The following is a 15,605-nucleotide window of genomic DNA, read 5'->3' as shown; positions in this document are numbered from 1 at the left end:
GGTAGATCACTGGATGGCCAGCTGCCGAGTGCTCGAAGTTAGTAATGGATTGTGAAGATTTCCAAAAATTGTGATGTAGTGTACTGATAGTCAGGCATGAATGAAATGGATTTACTTGCTTCAGCTTTTAGGAGATATGAGTTTAATAATTCACTCCTCCCTCCCCCCTCACACCAGTTTCACTTAACCGAGGAATTTTCTGGGCTATAACTTCTAACAGTTGGTCTCAGCTCAATGGTTAACTTTTTATTTTTGAATATTTGGCTAAATCTATTTTGGAGTTAAGCAGCGGAGGGGGGTGAAAGGAACTTTGTATTTGACTATTTTGTATGTACTCTACTCATTTAACTAAATATATTGGTTTCAAATTTTGCATTGAGTTTGAGGGAGGGGGAAATAATTAACTATTTTGAACTGTTAATAATGAAAGATGAATATTTGCACAGTTGCAAATAAGTATCTCTTAATGTGTTCCAAACTAGTTAATGGTTGTACTGCACATGTATAGCAGATAGTAATTTGTAACATAAATACTCTGGGGCAACTTTTATTCCCTAGTGTTGTGGAGGGCCACAGCATTGGATAGTTCCCTGCCCACAGTGCCCAACCACGAGATCTAAAGGAGGAATCAGAACCACTAAGGGTATATCTACGCTGCAATTAAAAATCCACGGCTGGCCCATGCCAGCTGACTCTGGCTGGCAGGGCTCGGGCTGTGGGGCTGTTTAATTGCAGTGCAGACTTTTGGGCTCGGGTTGGAGGCTGGGCTGTGGGACCCTCCTACCTCATAGGTAGAACACAGTAGAGTTCTGTAGCAATCCTTATGTGTTCTAGTAACTGCTGAGTACCACCTGCAAAGTGCTGAGTGATCCCAACTCCAGTTGATGTCAATGTGAATTAAGGTCACTCAGTACCTTTCAGGAGCTGGGGTTCTTGTGCTTTGAAAATCTTGACATTAGATTAGTGTAATTTTTTTTGTGTTAATTGTTAATGTAAATATGGAATATTACAAATTTGAAGGCACTTTTTTTTTTGCCTGAATCGGCGTGCATTTTAACTTATTTCCAGGTACGAAAGGAGATGTGTTGCTATCTTTCTGTCTTCAAGCTTAACCAATAAGTGGCTTACCAAGTGTCACTTCATTTCCTAATGTAAAATTTTCATTAACTAGACTTCTGAAGTATAGATGTCCATAGCTGCTGTTGCCTATTTATTTCCCTCATTATATGGGAATGGGCAATGGCAGATGCGTAAGATATGGCAATGATGACATGATAGATCAGTGGTCTCCAACCTTTTCACGCACAAGATCACTTTTTGAATTTAGAATCAACCCAGGATCTACCCCGCCACTTCCCTGAGGCCCCACCCCACTCACCCCTCTCTCCATCGCTCGCTGTCCCCCACCCTCACTCACTTTCACCAGGCTGGGGCAGGAGGTAGGAGTATGGGAGGGGGTTCACAGTGTGGGATGGGGCTTCGGGCTAAGCCTGGGACTGGGGGTTGGGGTGCAGGAGTGAGCGGGCTTGGGGTGCAAGCTTTGGGAGGGAATTTGGGTGCAGGGGTCATATAGTCATACTGCACCTAATCTCATAGAATCCACTGGACATTTCATGAGTTTTACTTTTTATTAGTGTCATTTGTGGTTTATAGATCCAAAGTCCTTCAGGGATTGTCACAAATCAGTGTAACATGCTCAGCTGTGGGGTGTGCATTGGCTGAGCCTGGGGCAGGGGGTTGGGGTGCAGGACTGAGGGGTGTGGGCTCTGGGAGGGAGTTTGGGTGCAGGAGGGGGCTCCAGGCTGGGGAAGGGGGTTGGGGTGCAGGACGGGGTGCGAGGTGCAGGCTCTGGCTGGGAGGCACTTACCACAGGCGGCTCCTGGTCGGCAGTGTAGCGGGGCTTAGCCCCACACCACTCCCGGAAGAGGCTGGCTGCTGGCACATCTCTGTGGCCAGTGGGTGGGAGGGGGGCAGCGGGTCTACGTATGCTACCTGTGCTCACAATTGCTGCCCCTGCAGCTCCCATTGTCCAGTTCCCGGCCAATGGGAGCTGTGGGGACTGCTGGGGGTGGGGGCAGCATGCGGACCTGCCTCTCCATCTCCCCCTCCAGCCCCCCAGGGGTCACAGAGACTTGCCAGCAGCCAACCGCTTCTGGGAGTGGCGTGGGGCCGGGAAAGGCAGGCAGCCTGCCAGACCCCTGCTGCGCCGCTGGACTTTTAGTGGCCCAGCGATCACGATTGACTGGCAGAGGCTCCAGGATCGACCAGTCTATCGCGATGGATGGGTTGGTGACCACTGTGATAGATGGTACTGTGTAATTTACAGATAAAAGCATAAGGTTAGATAACTAAAGATAATATAGACCAATATTTTAGTGTCTAGTGAGAGGAAGAAAACAGTAGATTTATACAGCTCCCCATACACAATAAAATGACAACAAAAAAATTAGTGTAAAACTGAAACAGCAAAACATGAGAAATAGGAAACACTTATCTTCAAGGGTGAAAAAACATAGTGGTTCATATCATTTTGTGGGTTTCAGGACTATGTATGTGGTTTCTATGCAGCGTGCATCTTTTTAATATAATGCTGCTAGATAAACTTATTTCAGTAATATCCTAGTAATGGTTTTTGCCAGCTCTTTTCTGTGAATATAAAAATCCCGTACTTTTAAGAGTGAAATCTGAAATGCATCCTTTTATGTATGAGTTTACAGCTCTTAGTTACTCAGTTTAAGGGTACGTCTATACTTACCTCCGGGTTCGGCGGTAAGCAATCGATCTTCTGGGATCGATTTATCGCGTCTTGTCTAGACGCGATAAATCGATCCCGGAAGTGCTCGCCGTCGACACCGGTACTCCTGCTCCGCGAGAGAAGTACGCGGAGTCGATGGGGGAGCCTGCCTGCCGCGTTTGGACCCGTGGTAAGTACTTTGTAGTTGGAACTAAGGTACTTCGACTTCAGCTACGTTATTCACATAGCTGAAGTTGCGTATCTTAGTTTGAACTGGGGGGTTAGTGTGGACCAGCCCTAAGATACACTGCAAAAATGAATCAGTCGTGATGTGATGTCTATACATTATAAGTAACTTAGCAAGGGAAGGTTATTGTTCCCATTTTCAGCAGAGGAATACTAGCTTTCAGGGGTGAAATTTTCATTCCCAAGTTATTGTACTATCAGTTCAGAGTTGAATTTAGCTTTTTACAGTGTTGCTATCATTGCTTAAGGTGCTTTGGGTATGAGTAAGAAGATCTTGAGGGAAAGGCATGGAATGTGTAATGGAAGAAATGGAGTTATGTTTATTAACCTTAGTTGCAAATATGATAACTAACATATTCTCTACTCTTCTGTTTATTTTGCAGATCAGGGAACTGAGAAACATGAAGGAACAGTTACTTCCTCTGGGATTACTGATCAGGAAAAGGAGCTGTCAAGTAGTGCATTACAAGCTTTTAATGTAAGAACAGACTTAAACTTTAAAACTTTCTGTTGAACTTATTTGATTATTTAAACTATCACCTGGTAACCAATTTGTTCCCTTTTTTTTAGAGTAATAGTAAATGTATCAACAACATAAATTCAGTCTAAATTAGTAGCAGACTTCATTATAATATAGTGACATGTCCACTTTGATTAATCTAAGATATCTGATATAATGTGAGAAGACTCTATGTTTAGGGCTCTTGAATGTAGGGCAACCAGAAACATAACCAAATCTTTCTCTTGGTTCCCAGCGCTCAGTCACTGTCAATGCTATGTGATTGGTGAGAATTGGGTAAAATAAGCATACAGCTATTTTGTGACAGTTCTGTCAACTGTGCGTGCACTCACTGAAGAAAAGTTTCCACAGTTTTAGCTAGCAATCTGTGGACTTCAAAATATTTTTAAAAAGCGAAGTTCCTTTATCATTTTGGCTGTCCTGCTGAATATACTTTTGTAGTAAAGTGACCTGAACACTACACAACATTTTAATGTCCACATAAAGGACTTACACACGGTAATTTGATAACTTGTGTTCAATACCTCTTCCTATACTTCCTGGAAGCTTTTGTTTGTATATTTAGTAATGTAAAGACTCAGGCTGCAAGCTTTTTAATTATATTTACCTCTTACTTCATATTTCATTCATGTTTTGTATTCTGTAGCTTATGGCTGTTGGAGGTATGTTTCCTTTTCTTTGTTTTTCTTTGTACTTACTTTTTTCTACCTTGAATTTCATAAACCAGTTTTCTTCTGATATATATATAGTTTATCCCAATCATTTGAATTTGTTGTGTTGCTCATTTTAGATGTCCATCCTCCTTTTCCATTTTATAGATCATATGCCAATATTGCTTATACAATATTGTTATATAAAATAAACAAAATTGTCCTAATATAGGCTCTAGTGGCATTTTGATTACCACCCTCTCATTTCTCAATGATTCCACATCCTATTGTCTTGTCTTAGGTATCCTTAACTTTTTTTCTTCTTTGGATAGTGGGAAAGGATTTTTTGAGCTAATTTAAAATTATTCAAACCAGTTTTGAATGACCTACTGCTACCTTTGTTATTGGCTCTAATATGGACCCAGCCCACCTTGCTTATCTACTCATGATCTAATGTCTCTGTACCTAGAAGACTTTTAACATATCAGGTTCTAAGGAGGTGACAAAAGAAGACAGAACCACATCTGCACTTCCAGTTGTCAGTATTGCTTAGTGTTAAGTTGCCCATAAGTAACCTTGTCAAATGTTTTTGTCATTTCCCTTACTGGCAGAGCTCCCTGACAGGAGGATGCTGAGAGAGGAGCCCAGGGGTGCTCAGTGTAGTAGGATCAGCAGAAGGGAAAAGAGTAATATCTTGTGTAATATCTTGCTAAGAAGAGCTCAGGGAGACCCAAGAGAACAGTATTAGACTTGGAGTGCATCAAATGGTGGCAGAATAGGGAAGGTTTCAGAGTAGCAGCCGTGTTAGTCTGTATCCGCAAAAATAACAGGAGTACTTGTGGCACCTTAGAGACTAATAAATTTGTTAGTCTCTAAGGTGCCACAAGTACTCCTGTTATTTTTGAGAATAGGGAAGGAACCTGCAAGCCTGACAGGTTAGATGGAAGTAGTCTCTGGATGAAGAGAGGAGAGGAATTTGAGGCCAGAGAAGATTACCACTCCTGTATAGGACTTGAGGCTGGAACAGGAGGAGGAGGGATTGGGTTCCCCTACACCTCAGCAGCACCACCTCCAGCTGCTGCTGAAATTTGTGCTACCCAGAGGAGAGAGCAATTGACTATTGTGAAACCCTGCTGCCTAAGAAAGCAATTGCTTGCACCTGGGAGGCCAAAGATAGTTTTGCTGTGTCATAATAAACCAGACTCCAAGTGGAGACTTACTCGAAACACATGGGTATGTGCAAGTCAGAGGAGAAACTGAGGCCTTGATGACCAGTTGCTAGAATACACCAACCCTGTTGCACATGCCCTCAAAGAAGTTGTAAAGTATTTTATTTAAAGCTGGATTATTAAAGTTGGTAGACCTCAAACTTCATCTGCATTTTTTGTTTGTTTGCATAGGCTAAAACTTTAATATGTTCCCCACTCAGATGCCTCAGTGTTTTTTCCCCCTCAGAGTTACAGCCTAATATTTTATAAGCAACTCTACAATAACAAAAAAGTGTGCTCATGACTGGAGAGGGGTTTGTGAAAATTCAGTAAAGAAAACAGGTTGTAGTTTCAGGATTCCATAGGGCTAATATAAACAAGGACGAATAAATTAGAAACTTCCCTTTCAAATAATTTTAGGATTCTTCCATTTCAACTCTTCTTTCACAGATTTCTTTCAATTTCTTTGAATCTTGTGCTCAATTTTTAGACTTGTTTCCCATATTAATTTTCATCAATCTCCCATTACAGCACATCTTTAGTTACACCTTTAGTTATGTTTTGTGTTTCAGCTCGGCAGGAAACAATTGTCTTTATAGGTGTGAAGAGTGGAAATACAACTTTATTCTATAAACTGGAAGAGAGTACTTTTATATTGAGTTACTAACATGTTGATTAAACCTTATTTTTTCCTATTGTTGATGTATATGTGCCCACTTACAGGCTGGGAATTATGATGCTTGTCTGCAACATCTCATCTGCTTGCAAGAAATAAACAAAGATGACTACAAAATAACTTTGAATACAGCTGTTGCAGAGTTCTGTAAAAGTAACCAGACTACAACAGACAACTTGAAACAAACACTTAATCAACTGAAGAATCAGGTAATGCAAGAATAGTGAGTAGCTTTTTGAATTCAAGTAGCATCTTCCTCTTGCATCATGGTTGGGTCCTCTACCGGTTGAGGGAACAGGAAATCATTTGTGAAGTTATTAGATAGAATAGTGTCTTGGTTATTAAAGTAGTTTTATTTTCTGTTTTTAATTTAATTATTTTTGTAAATGCTTTGTTTATATCAATACTTATCATTAACACCATATAAGAGTTTATTAGCCTATGAGTAGCAGGTGAGATTTTCTTTATCCTCATACATGGATCAGTCTATAACTTTTAAGTATTGTTTCCAAATATTGGACCCTCCCCCTCTCTCCCCCCCCCACAGTGAATATAGGAAAGCTGAATAAAACAAATTACTTTTTTTGTAGGTTCATTCAGCTGTTGAAGAAATGGATGGCTTAGACGATGTTGAAAACAGCATGCTTTACTACAATCAGGCAGTTATTCTGTATCATCTGCGTCAATACACTGAAGCAATATCAGTTGGAGAGAAGCTTTACCAGTTTATAGAACCTTTTGGTATGTAGATAGGAAGGCAAAGTTATTTCTTATTTTTGTTCCCCTCTGGTTTAATGGCTGCAGACTGTTAAACTGTTTCTTGACCTAAAGCTTCTTGGTGATTGATTTTTCTGATTAAGTTACATGTGTGTATTATATAAATATGAACGATCTACCTTAGCAATTGATACATACACACACAGTAGCTGAGATTTAGAAATAAAGAATGTGCTGTATGTGTATATCAAGAGAAGCATGATTCAAACATGGGGGCTATGTCTTAAGATAGCAGTAGAACATAAAAATAATATGTTGAATATGAAATGGATGTTAAGGGGTTGACTTCTTTCCGAAGATGCACGTGCAAATACCATGATTGTACATGCAGAATCTTATATGTGCATGAACAAATGGGCAGTTAGTCATATAACTAGATACTCGTGTGTGTATGTGCGGGCGCGCGCAAATAATCTATGTGGGCACACAAGCTGTAAGGAACTGCGATAACCAGACATGCCAAACCCACGGAAAAAATGCAGAAATTGGGCTTGGTTTTGGCTTAATTGGCTTGTGAGTTGCTTTTTGGCTAGTTTATGGCTTGTAGCTTGTTGCTGCTTCTTTTTTTTTTTTGATCGGCTCCCTGAAAGCAGGGGCAAGGGGGGTAGGGAGTCAGGGGTGCGCAGCAGGCCCACCACAGTCCCAGATTGCACACTGGGGGGAATCTAGTCACATAGAGTATTGGGGTTCTTAGAGTTTGGCCTTGTTTTGAAATGGGATCATCATGATTATCGTGAAAGTTGGGGTGCTTGTTTACTGCGTGAAAGTTGGCAACTGTGGCGATAACTTGTATGTAATTGTATGCACCCACCTTTGAAAATTAAGTCCCACATAACTGTAAACAGTGGCCTTCTGTGTAGTGGAATGGTGCTGTGCTTGTCTGATAGGGTTTATAAACCTCGCTGAAGTGTTAAGGTTGTTTGCTGATGCATGCTCTTGTCGGAGGTGTGTGTGTGTGTGTGTGTGTGTGTTCATCAGTAAATCCATTAAGTGAGAGGAATGGAAGGAACAACACATTGACAATTTTTGATATACCAGCTATCATACTGATGTATGATATCATACATGAACTTAGGGTTCAGTCTCAAAGGCATCCATGCAGAGACACTTAGGGCTTGTGCAGAGTTCTACTGACTTTGATGGGATTCCATGTAGCCATATAGGTCTGCCTACATTGACCCCTTTAGGGGATTGGTTCTCCAGTGCTTATCAGTTAGACCAACTTTCAAAATTAATTTTTTTTTAAGAGGAAATGTTTAATTGTCTCAATTTTATATACTTTAATGTTGACAGGTCAACATTTTCAGTGTTTGTAGGTTTGTTCATCAGGATCACCGTATGTAGTGCATTCAAATTAATTTTAGAGCACTTCATGACAGTGCTTTATGGCTAAGGTGGGGGTGTTTTCACAGTTATGTGTTGGTGGGGACTACATATTAAAACTATAATATTTCTTTCTCTTTTCTTTGTCTGATGTAGAAGAGAAGTTTGCCCAGGCTGTGTGCTTCCTGCTTGTAGACTTGTATCTGCTAACTTACCAGGCTGAGAAAGCCTTGCATCTGCTTTCTGTTTTGGAAAAAATGATTTTACAGGGAAACAATAACAAAAATGGAAAAAATAACGAGGTGAGTATGTTTCAGAGGACCTTATTTAAAAAAAAACTACTACTACTCTTGGATGTATTCATGGCAATATGCTTTGGGCTAATCCAAAAATAATCAATAGCTTTTTCAAATAGTTTAAAATTTAAACTATGTTAGAATGGTTTTAATCTTAGACTGCCACTGGTCACTTTGGTAATTCTGTTTAATTGCATGTGGCATGTATATATTCCCCTGTATCCCACTACAAACTGAGTCTACTACTGGCAAAGGATTGAGAGGAGTTTCCTATTGTCAGATTTTTGCATTAGTGGGACAGTTATAGTCTTTAGGGTCAAATATTCCCACTTTGTCTCCCTGGCTGACAGCTCTGAGCTGTAACCAAGAAGCTATTGCTTTGGACTGCAGTTCCTTTGACCCTGAGCCAGGGAAGTAACTAGTAGGTCAGAGAGGAATTGCCTCTGCTTGTTGAGGAATCAGAGGAGTCCTTGAGTATATGAGACAGATGTTCATGTGTCACTAGTTGGGGTGAAATCTGCTTTAGTTGGAACTGAAATTCTGCTACTAAGAAGTACCCTTTTTGAGTAAGAAGTGGATTGAGGTTAGACAGGGATCTAACTGAATATAGAACACTTCTTTGATATGTTAAAGGAAACTAATCTTGTCTATCTTTAGTGTACAGTAACTTTACTGAAGAGTCTGAAGGAGAATAGAAAGTCACTTGACATGAAAACCTAGTTTTCAGAAGCTAACGATGTATAGATAAAATGTCCTTGGCTTCCTAATGTGTTAGGTGGTTTTTAAGAATTCACTAAGTGCCAGAATAGGATGTGATGATATTAGCTATGACTGAGTTTTCCTTTTTGGGACATTGATTTCCCCTCTGATATTAGACCTAAGAAAAATAAACCTGTACACTGGATTAAAGATGAAATCATATTTTCTCCTTTTAATTTGTGTTCAGATAGGTAATAACACAAATAAGGAGTCATCTAATCATAGAGCTGAAAGTGGAGCTTTGATAGAAGCTGCAAAATCTAAGATACATCAGGTAGGAAACTCTGGTGTCCAGAATTAGATATTTATATGCAATTTAAAATTGATGATGTTCTCATTTATCTTTATTAAAAAGAGGTATTGCATACTATGAATCTAGTTAATCTTTAAAAATCAGTTTAAAAGAAGTTTCGGATACTACACCTGCTCCTGAATTCCCTTGTCTATGTGTAAAACAACACCCCCACCCCCAACGTCTGTATTTTAATTTCTCCCCTGTTTCTGTAAGATCTACATAAGTGAGGGAAGCTGACTAAAGAACAAAGGGGCAGAACTTCAAATGGTGTTAATTGTAGTATCTCCATTGAAATCAATAGAGCTATGACAACTTATACCACAGTGGAATTATGACAGTTTATACCAACTGAGGGATCTGCCCCAGAGTACTATTAAATGAATAAAAAGAAAACTGAAAAATAAATATTTTCCTCCGATCTTTCAGTTATAGAAGTTACTTATCACAATAGTAACAAAAAATTGTATCGCTGAGATTTTTTTTAAAGTTTAAGTTTTGGAACTTGTTACTCAGCCATTATACTGAATCTCTTTTACAATCCATTTTACAGGATTCTGTAGGAGTTATTTTGTTAGAAGCCTGTAATTGAATTTTCTCTTTATATTCTGAAGAGGAGTTTTATTTTTTAGACAGTTTTTAAATAGTTTTTCTTAATGTATATAAGTACACCTCTACCCCGATATAACGCGACCCGATATAACACGAATTCGGATATAACGCGGTAAAGCAGCGCTCTGGGGGGCGGGACTACGCACTCCAGCGGATCAAAGCAAGTTCGATATAACGCGGTTTCACCTATAACACGGTAAGATTTTTTTGGCTCCCGAGGACAGCGTTATATCGGGGTAGAGGTGTACAATATTGTGTAGTAAACTTGGGCATGTTGCATTTTACAGATTACATCAAACTGCATAATTTACTAAAGTGTTTTAAAATGTTAATTTTTAAAATTATGCTAATGAATTTTTTTTTTAATTTAACAGTATAAAGTGAGAGCCTATATCCAGATGAAGTCTCTAAAAGCATGCAAAAGGGAGATTAAATCCGTTATGAATACAGCTGGAAATGTAAGCTTTTTTTTTTTAAGCATATTCTGTTTGCAATCTAGGTCAATTCTCTGTCCTAAAACTAAACTTGTTAACTTTATTTCTGTTATAAAGTTTGAGACTCGGGGGAAGTGTCTGAAATAAAAAGAGCTTTAGCATTAGTCTTGTTTATAATTTACTTTTGTATAATTGCAACTCATTATTATGGAATTATTATTTGGATTGGCTGATTTATGTGCTCAGAAAATCACGCTTAGGGTTTTTATTAATTTAAGATATAAAAGTTTAAAAAATGAGGCACTTTATAAACAAACTCTAAAGCATGGATTATAATAACCTTAATCAAAGAGTAAGCAACTCCCAACAGAATGTAAATTTCTCTAGAAAAGTTATGGAAGTCTAATCTCTAGTTGATGCAGTGAACTTTATTCGCTGATTAGAATAAGTTTTCCTGGTCATTGATAGGATTAAACTACTCCATAGTTGGTCAATAAGAAAAATAATTTGGGGGTACTAAAATCTGTTGTTTCAGTTGAAGCTTTTCAGAGCCTTTCATTTTGCTGGAGGCAGTATGTCCAATATAGTTCACTTTTGCAGAGCTGGAAGAAGACACATTCTAGTGCATTCTTTCCGTGTGAAGAAAATAAGAATGTTACAGAACAGTTTGTATGTGGTTGTATTTTTCAATATTTTTTTTAAAGCAGTTACAAAAACATTTAGTTAGAAGTTAAAATGAATTGTCGTGGATAGCTATGTGAGTTCTAGGAAGAGAAAAATGTTAACCATACATCTGAGGAACAAGTTTTGCTGCATTAAAATAAACACTTCTGTTTTCAAATAGCAACAATAGTCAATAAACTGTGACTATTGCAGTTTAACACTAACAGTAGATCTCCTAAAGCAATTGATAAGTAATAATTTTTGTTTTCTTCACAGTCTGCTCCTTCTCTCTTTCTTAAGAGCAATTTTGAATATTTGAGGGGCAATTATCGGAAAGCAGTAAAACTGTTAAACAGCTCAAACATTGCTGAACATCCAGGATTCATGAAAACAGGTAAAATAAAGCATAAAACTCTGATTGCGCAACCACTTACACATGTGCTTATCTTTACACACAAGTAGTCTCATTGAGTTCAGTTTTAAGACATTTTCTGGCGCATAAAATCCAGTTTTTTATATTTTTGTATGAACTGGGTTTTCCAGTGTTTTAATTCTCATTAAGTTCAGTAAGACTATGCACAAGCGTTCAAGTTAAGCGTGTGTGTAAGTGCTTGCAATGCTGGGGCCTTAAATACCATGTTTTGTTTTGTTTTTTTTATCTTCCTTAACTCATTTTCCACATCCTTTTCCTCCCAGCCCCTAAATGTTTTTGTGTCTGTTTAAAACAAAACTCTCATCCAGCCTAGCAGATATTTAGGAGTGTTGCCACATGAAGAGGGGTGTGTGTGTGTGTGTGTGTGTGTGTGTGTGTGTGTAATGCCTATGTTTGGACCAGTAGAAAGTAGAAGTATCATGGAAGATGAGTGTGAGGTTCTATGTTGCGCCCAGGGGAGAAGTTATAGGAGAAGCGGTGCTAGCTGTGGGGTGAATTCAAAGTTTGCATGGAGTGTTGGGGTTGCCTCAAATCTTGTGGAGCTTAAACTACTTGTAAATATTTATATTTTCTTTCAAGTGAGATGGAAGGCATAAAAATGGTCTTTTAGCCAATATTGGTATCTTAAAACATTGGAAAATCCAGGTCATACGAATTATAAAACTGGGTTTAATTCAAGAAAAGACCTTACTGTGTTTTATAATTTAAATAATATAGCTATTAAATGCCCTTTCTTCCGTAAAGTTTCATACTCAGTGTTTTTGTGCGACACTTCTTAAGATGCTCTGTGAAACCTCTTGCATCACAAGGATGTTTCTTCATCTAGTAGGAATTGATGGAGAAATGGCAGCTACATGAATATAGTCATGGAATCTGCCTTGGAAATATCACAGTTCTCTGACTACTTGAATAGACGCAATTAAATAAATATGAAGTTGCTTAATTTAGAAACTAAGTTGTTCTTTACTAGTGGCAACCTTGTGAAACTGCCTTTATAAGTAAATAGGTCAAAAGTTAAATTGTCAGTATTATCTGAACACCATATTTGTGTGCAGTCTCAATGTGAGAAGCCCTCATTTCTCTTCTGCTTGTATAGTTGGATTAGTGTATTTGCTTATTTTATTAAACATTGAGCAGATAATGTCATGTAAGAATTTCCTTCTTACAGGAGCCATATGTCAGAAAACTGCAAGTGTTTACACATTAAGTACTAAGAGAACTTTCAGATTAATGTGCTGTAAATTGAACTCTGCCAAAGTGGTTTTATACCCTGCTGTTCGAGAACATGATGCATGAGAAGTTCACCAAACCCCTTACCACTTAACAAATTAAATAATGTTATGTGTTCAAAGGAAGTAAAATGGTACACAGAAGTAGTAGGTGGTTAATTTATTGTCTCATTGGTCTTCACAATAGATCATATCATACTATGTTTAGTTTTTAGCTCTTCACAGAAGTATCTTGCAAAGAATGTACCATAATGTCCTGAACTATGAAAATGTTTTGATTTTGATTATATTTTGCTGTTTTCTCAGGTGAATGCTTAAGGTGCATGTTTTGGAACAATCTCGGCTGCATTCATTTTGCTATGGGAAAGCACAATTTAGGAATTTTCTATTTTAAAAAGGCCCTGCAGGAAAATGATAATGCATGTGCACAACTAGGAACGGGTAGCACAGACCCAGGTAAGACTTGTAACAGACGAAAAGCATGGTGAAGGAGTGAGTGTTTTGATTCAAATAAATTGTTACTGGAGAGCTCATATTAGTATTTCTTTTTAGTAATTACTGTTCAGTGATCCACAAGGGACAGGGTAAGAAGGAAGGGAGTTTTGAGTGTACGTGATTTCAAAATATAGCTGCCTGCTGTCAGAAATAGACGATGAAATGTGTGTCATTTTCTTGCTTGCTTCAGCATGTTGGAAGCTTTGGTAATTATTTCTACACTTGTTTATACTATTTGATTGTCAGTCAAGAGGGTCTGAAATAAACACAGTTTTCCTGCCCTATTGTACATCATTAAAACCATTACTCATGATCTTGCTGACTTGGATTGAGTCACCAAGGTTTGAAAGTCTCTCTCATTTACTGCCTTAAAAATCATTTAAACTGTGTTTTGTCTTAAATACAAACTTATCTCGACCTTTTTTGTTAGTGAACTCTCCAGGTTTGTGTGAACTTTCACCTACAATTCTCTGTTTGTTTATCTGACATTGACTTTGATATAATCAAAGTTTTTTTTTTTTTTTTTTAAAGAAAAAATCCTGAGATGATACTGTATCTCCTAATTGTAACTCAGTCTGTTAGTTTGTGTGTGTGTTTCTCCCGCCCCCCCCCCCGACAATAAATCTTACATCAAGTCATATTTCATCTTATGTTAAATCCACTCTTTACCTATTTGACAACTAGTTCTCAGTGTGGCTTGTTAATTCTTATGTGTGTGTATTATGGTGGTATAGTCCATAATGTCAGTAAAAAGGCAGCGGCTTTTTATAATTATATTAAAATAGCAAATACTTTTTGGAACTAATTTGTTACAAATTTTACAAAAATTGAGAATAATGAAGAAGCCATGGGCATTTAGATGACTTTGGAGTTGTATGATATTTCATATCTAATATACTGAGTAATCAGCATAGTTAATAAGATTAAAGCAGTCTATACTCTAATGAGTAAGGTGCATTTGTTTGTTCTGAGGTCAACTCTAAGGTGGGAGAAATTCATTTACAGAGGGAAATTAGTGAATATTTACATGATGCAATTATTTTTCCAGGAGTGTTCTTTCATTTCTGCCCTCTTAAACTGGATACCCAATATTATTTAACTTCTCTCACAGGCAAGAAATTTTCAGGGAGACCTATGTGTACGTTGTTGACTAATAAACGGTATGAGTTGCTATACAACTGTGGAATTCAACTTTTACATATTGGGAGGCCCCTAGCTGCTTTTGAATGCTTGATAGAAGCTGTCCAAGTCTACCACTCAAACCCACGCCTCTGGTTGAGACTAGCAGAATGCTGCATTGCTGCCAACAAGGGGGTAAGTAAGTCTGCTTCAGAATCCATCTGATCACACAACACTTCTAAAAACCAATATCCTTTTGAAAAGAAGAAATATTCTATGAGTTCTACTGTACATGTTACAGGCCTGCTTCTTCAATATTTAGTTATGTAAATAATATAATAATATTGTGAATTTATATCCGATTCTTTTAATATGAAGATATCAACCTGCTTTACAAAGATGGATAAGCAGTATCTCCATTTTATAGAAGCGGAAATTGAGGTCTGGAGGTTAACTGACTTGCCGTAAGGTAAAAAAATGTCCTGGTAGCTATTTTAGAATATTAGTAAGGGATAACAGGAAAAGATGTAAGTGGATGTTACAACAATTCCTCACTAAAGTTATAGGCTGTGTATGAGACTAGTGAAGCATTATTTCTCCTGGCAAATTTACGTGACATTAATGCATTTAGACCATATTTAACTCATTGGAATACTTGGTAGACATATTTAACATGCTTTGAAGCTGAGTTGTCTCCAAGTCTCTGTGTGGCTTAGATTTGATTTTGTACTGACTTTATTTTTGGGCTAAAAATAAAGATAAGGAATGAATCAGCGGTAGTCTGCAGTGAGGCTTCACCTGCAAATAAGATACAACATGCTACTTCTCCATGGCGAAAACTCAAACTTGCCTTATCATGCCATCTCATTCACCCCATTATTCATGGGTGCTTAATGGGACCTAACCTTCCCATTGTACTTTCACACTGGGAGTAAAATTTTGCTCCCTCTTCAGGCCATATTGCTCCTTGACCCAGTAGAACTGGTGTAGTTGTACTGTGAAAAGGAAAATCACAGGATTTAAAAGTCTTGCATGGGCTGTACATCTTTCTCTGTGCTGTGGAGTTCTGCTCTGCTGGGGCTCCCAGTGCAAGGAGTTTTGGGGATGGGAAGTAGTAAGGTTAAGGTGGAACTGCTGGC

General features: G+C 38.2%; 1 protein-coding gene across 1 annotated transcript in view; it reads left to right on the top strand.

Moving 5' to 3' along the window:
- Window positions 1-15,605, top strand: part of CNOT10 (CCR4-NOT transcription complex subunit 10) — a 56,251-nt gene that overhangs the window by 7,690 nt on the left and 32,956 nt on the right. The window contains exons 2-10 of the mRNA XM_065398278.1: window positions 3,364-3,458; window positions 6,082-6,243; window positions 6,625-6,775; window positions 8,291-8,436; window positions 9,377-9,463; window positions 10,468-10,551; window positions 11,467-11,584; window positions 13,159-13,308; window positions 14,459-14,661. Coding sequence (XP_065254350.1) covers window positions 3,364-3,458; window positions 6,082-6,243; window positions 6,625-6,775; window positions 8,291-8,436; window positions 9,377-9,463; window positions 10,468-10,551; window positions 11,467-11,584; window positions 13,159-13,308; window positions 14,459-14,661 — 1,196 coding nt within the window. The remainder of the gene's footprint in view (window positions 1-3,363; window positions 3,459-6,081; window positions 6,244-6,624; window positions 6,776-8,290; window positions 8,437-9,376; window positions 9,464-10,467; window positions 10,552-11,466; window positions 11,585-13,158; window positions 13,309-14,458; window positions 14,662-15,605) is intronic.

Source organism: Emys orbicularis, chromosome 2 (genome assembly GCF_028017835.1).
Source record: "Emys orbicularis isolate rEmyOrb1 chromosome 2, rEmyOrb1.hap1, whole genome shotgun sequence".
NCBI lineage: Eukaryota > Metazoa > Chordata > Testudines > Emydidae > Emys > Emys orbicularis.
Note: the sequence above shows the minus strand (reverse complement) of the source record. Positions and strands in the feature narration are given on the sequence as shown.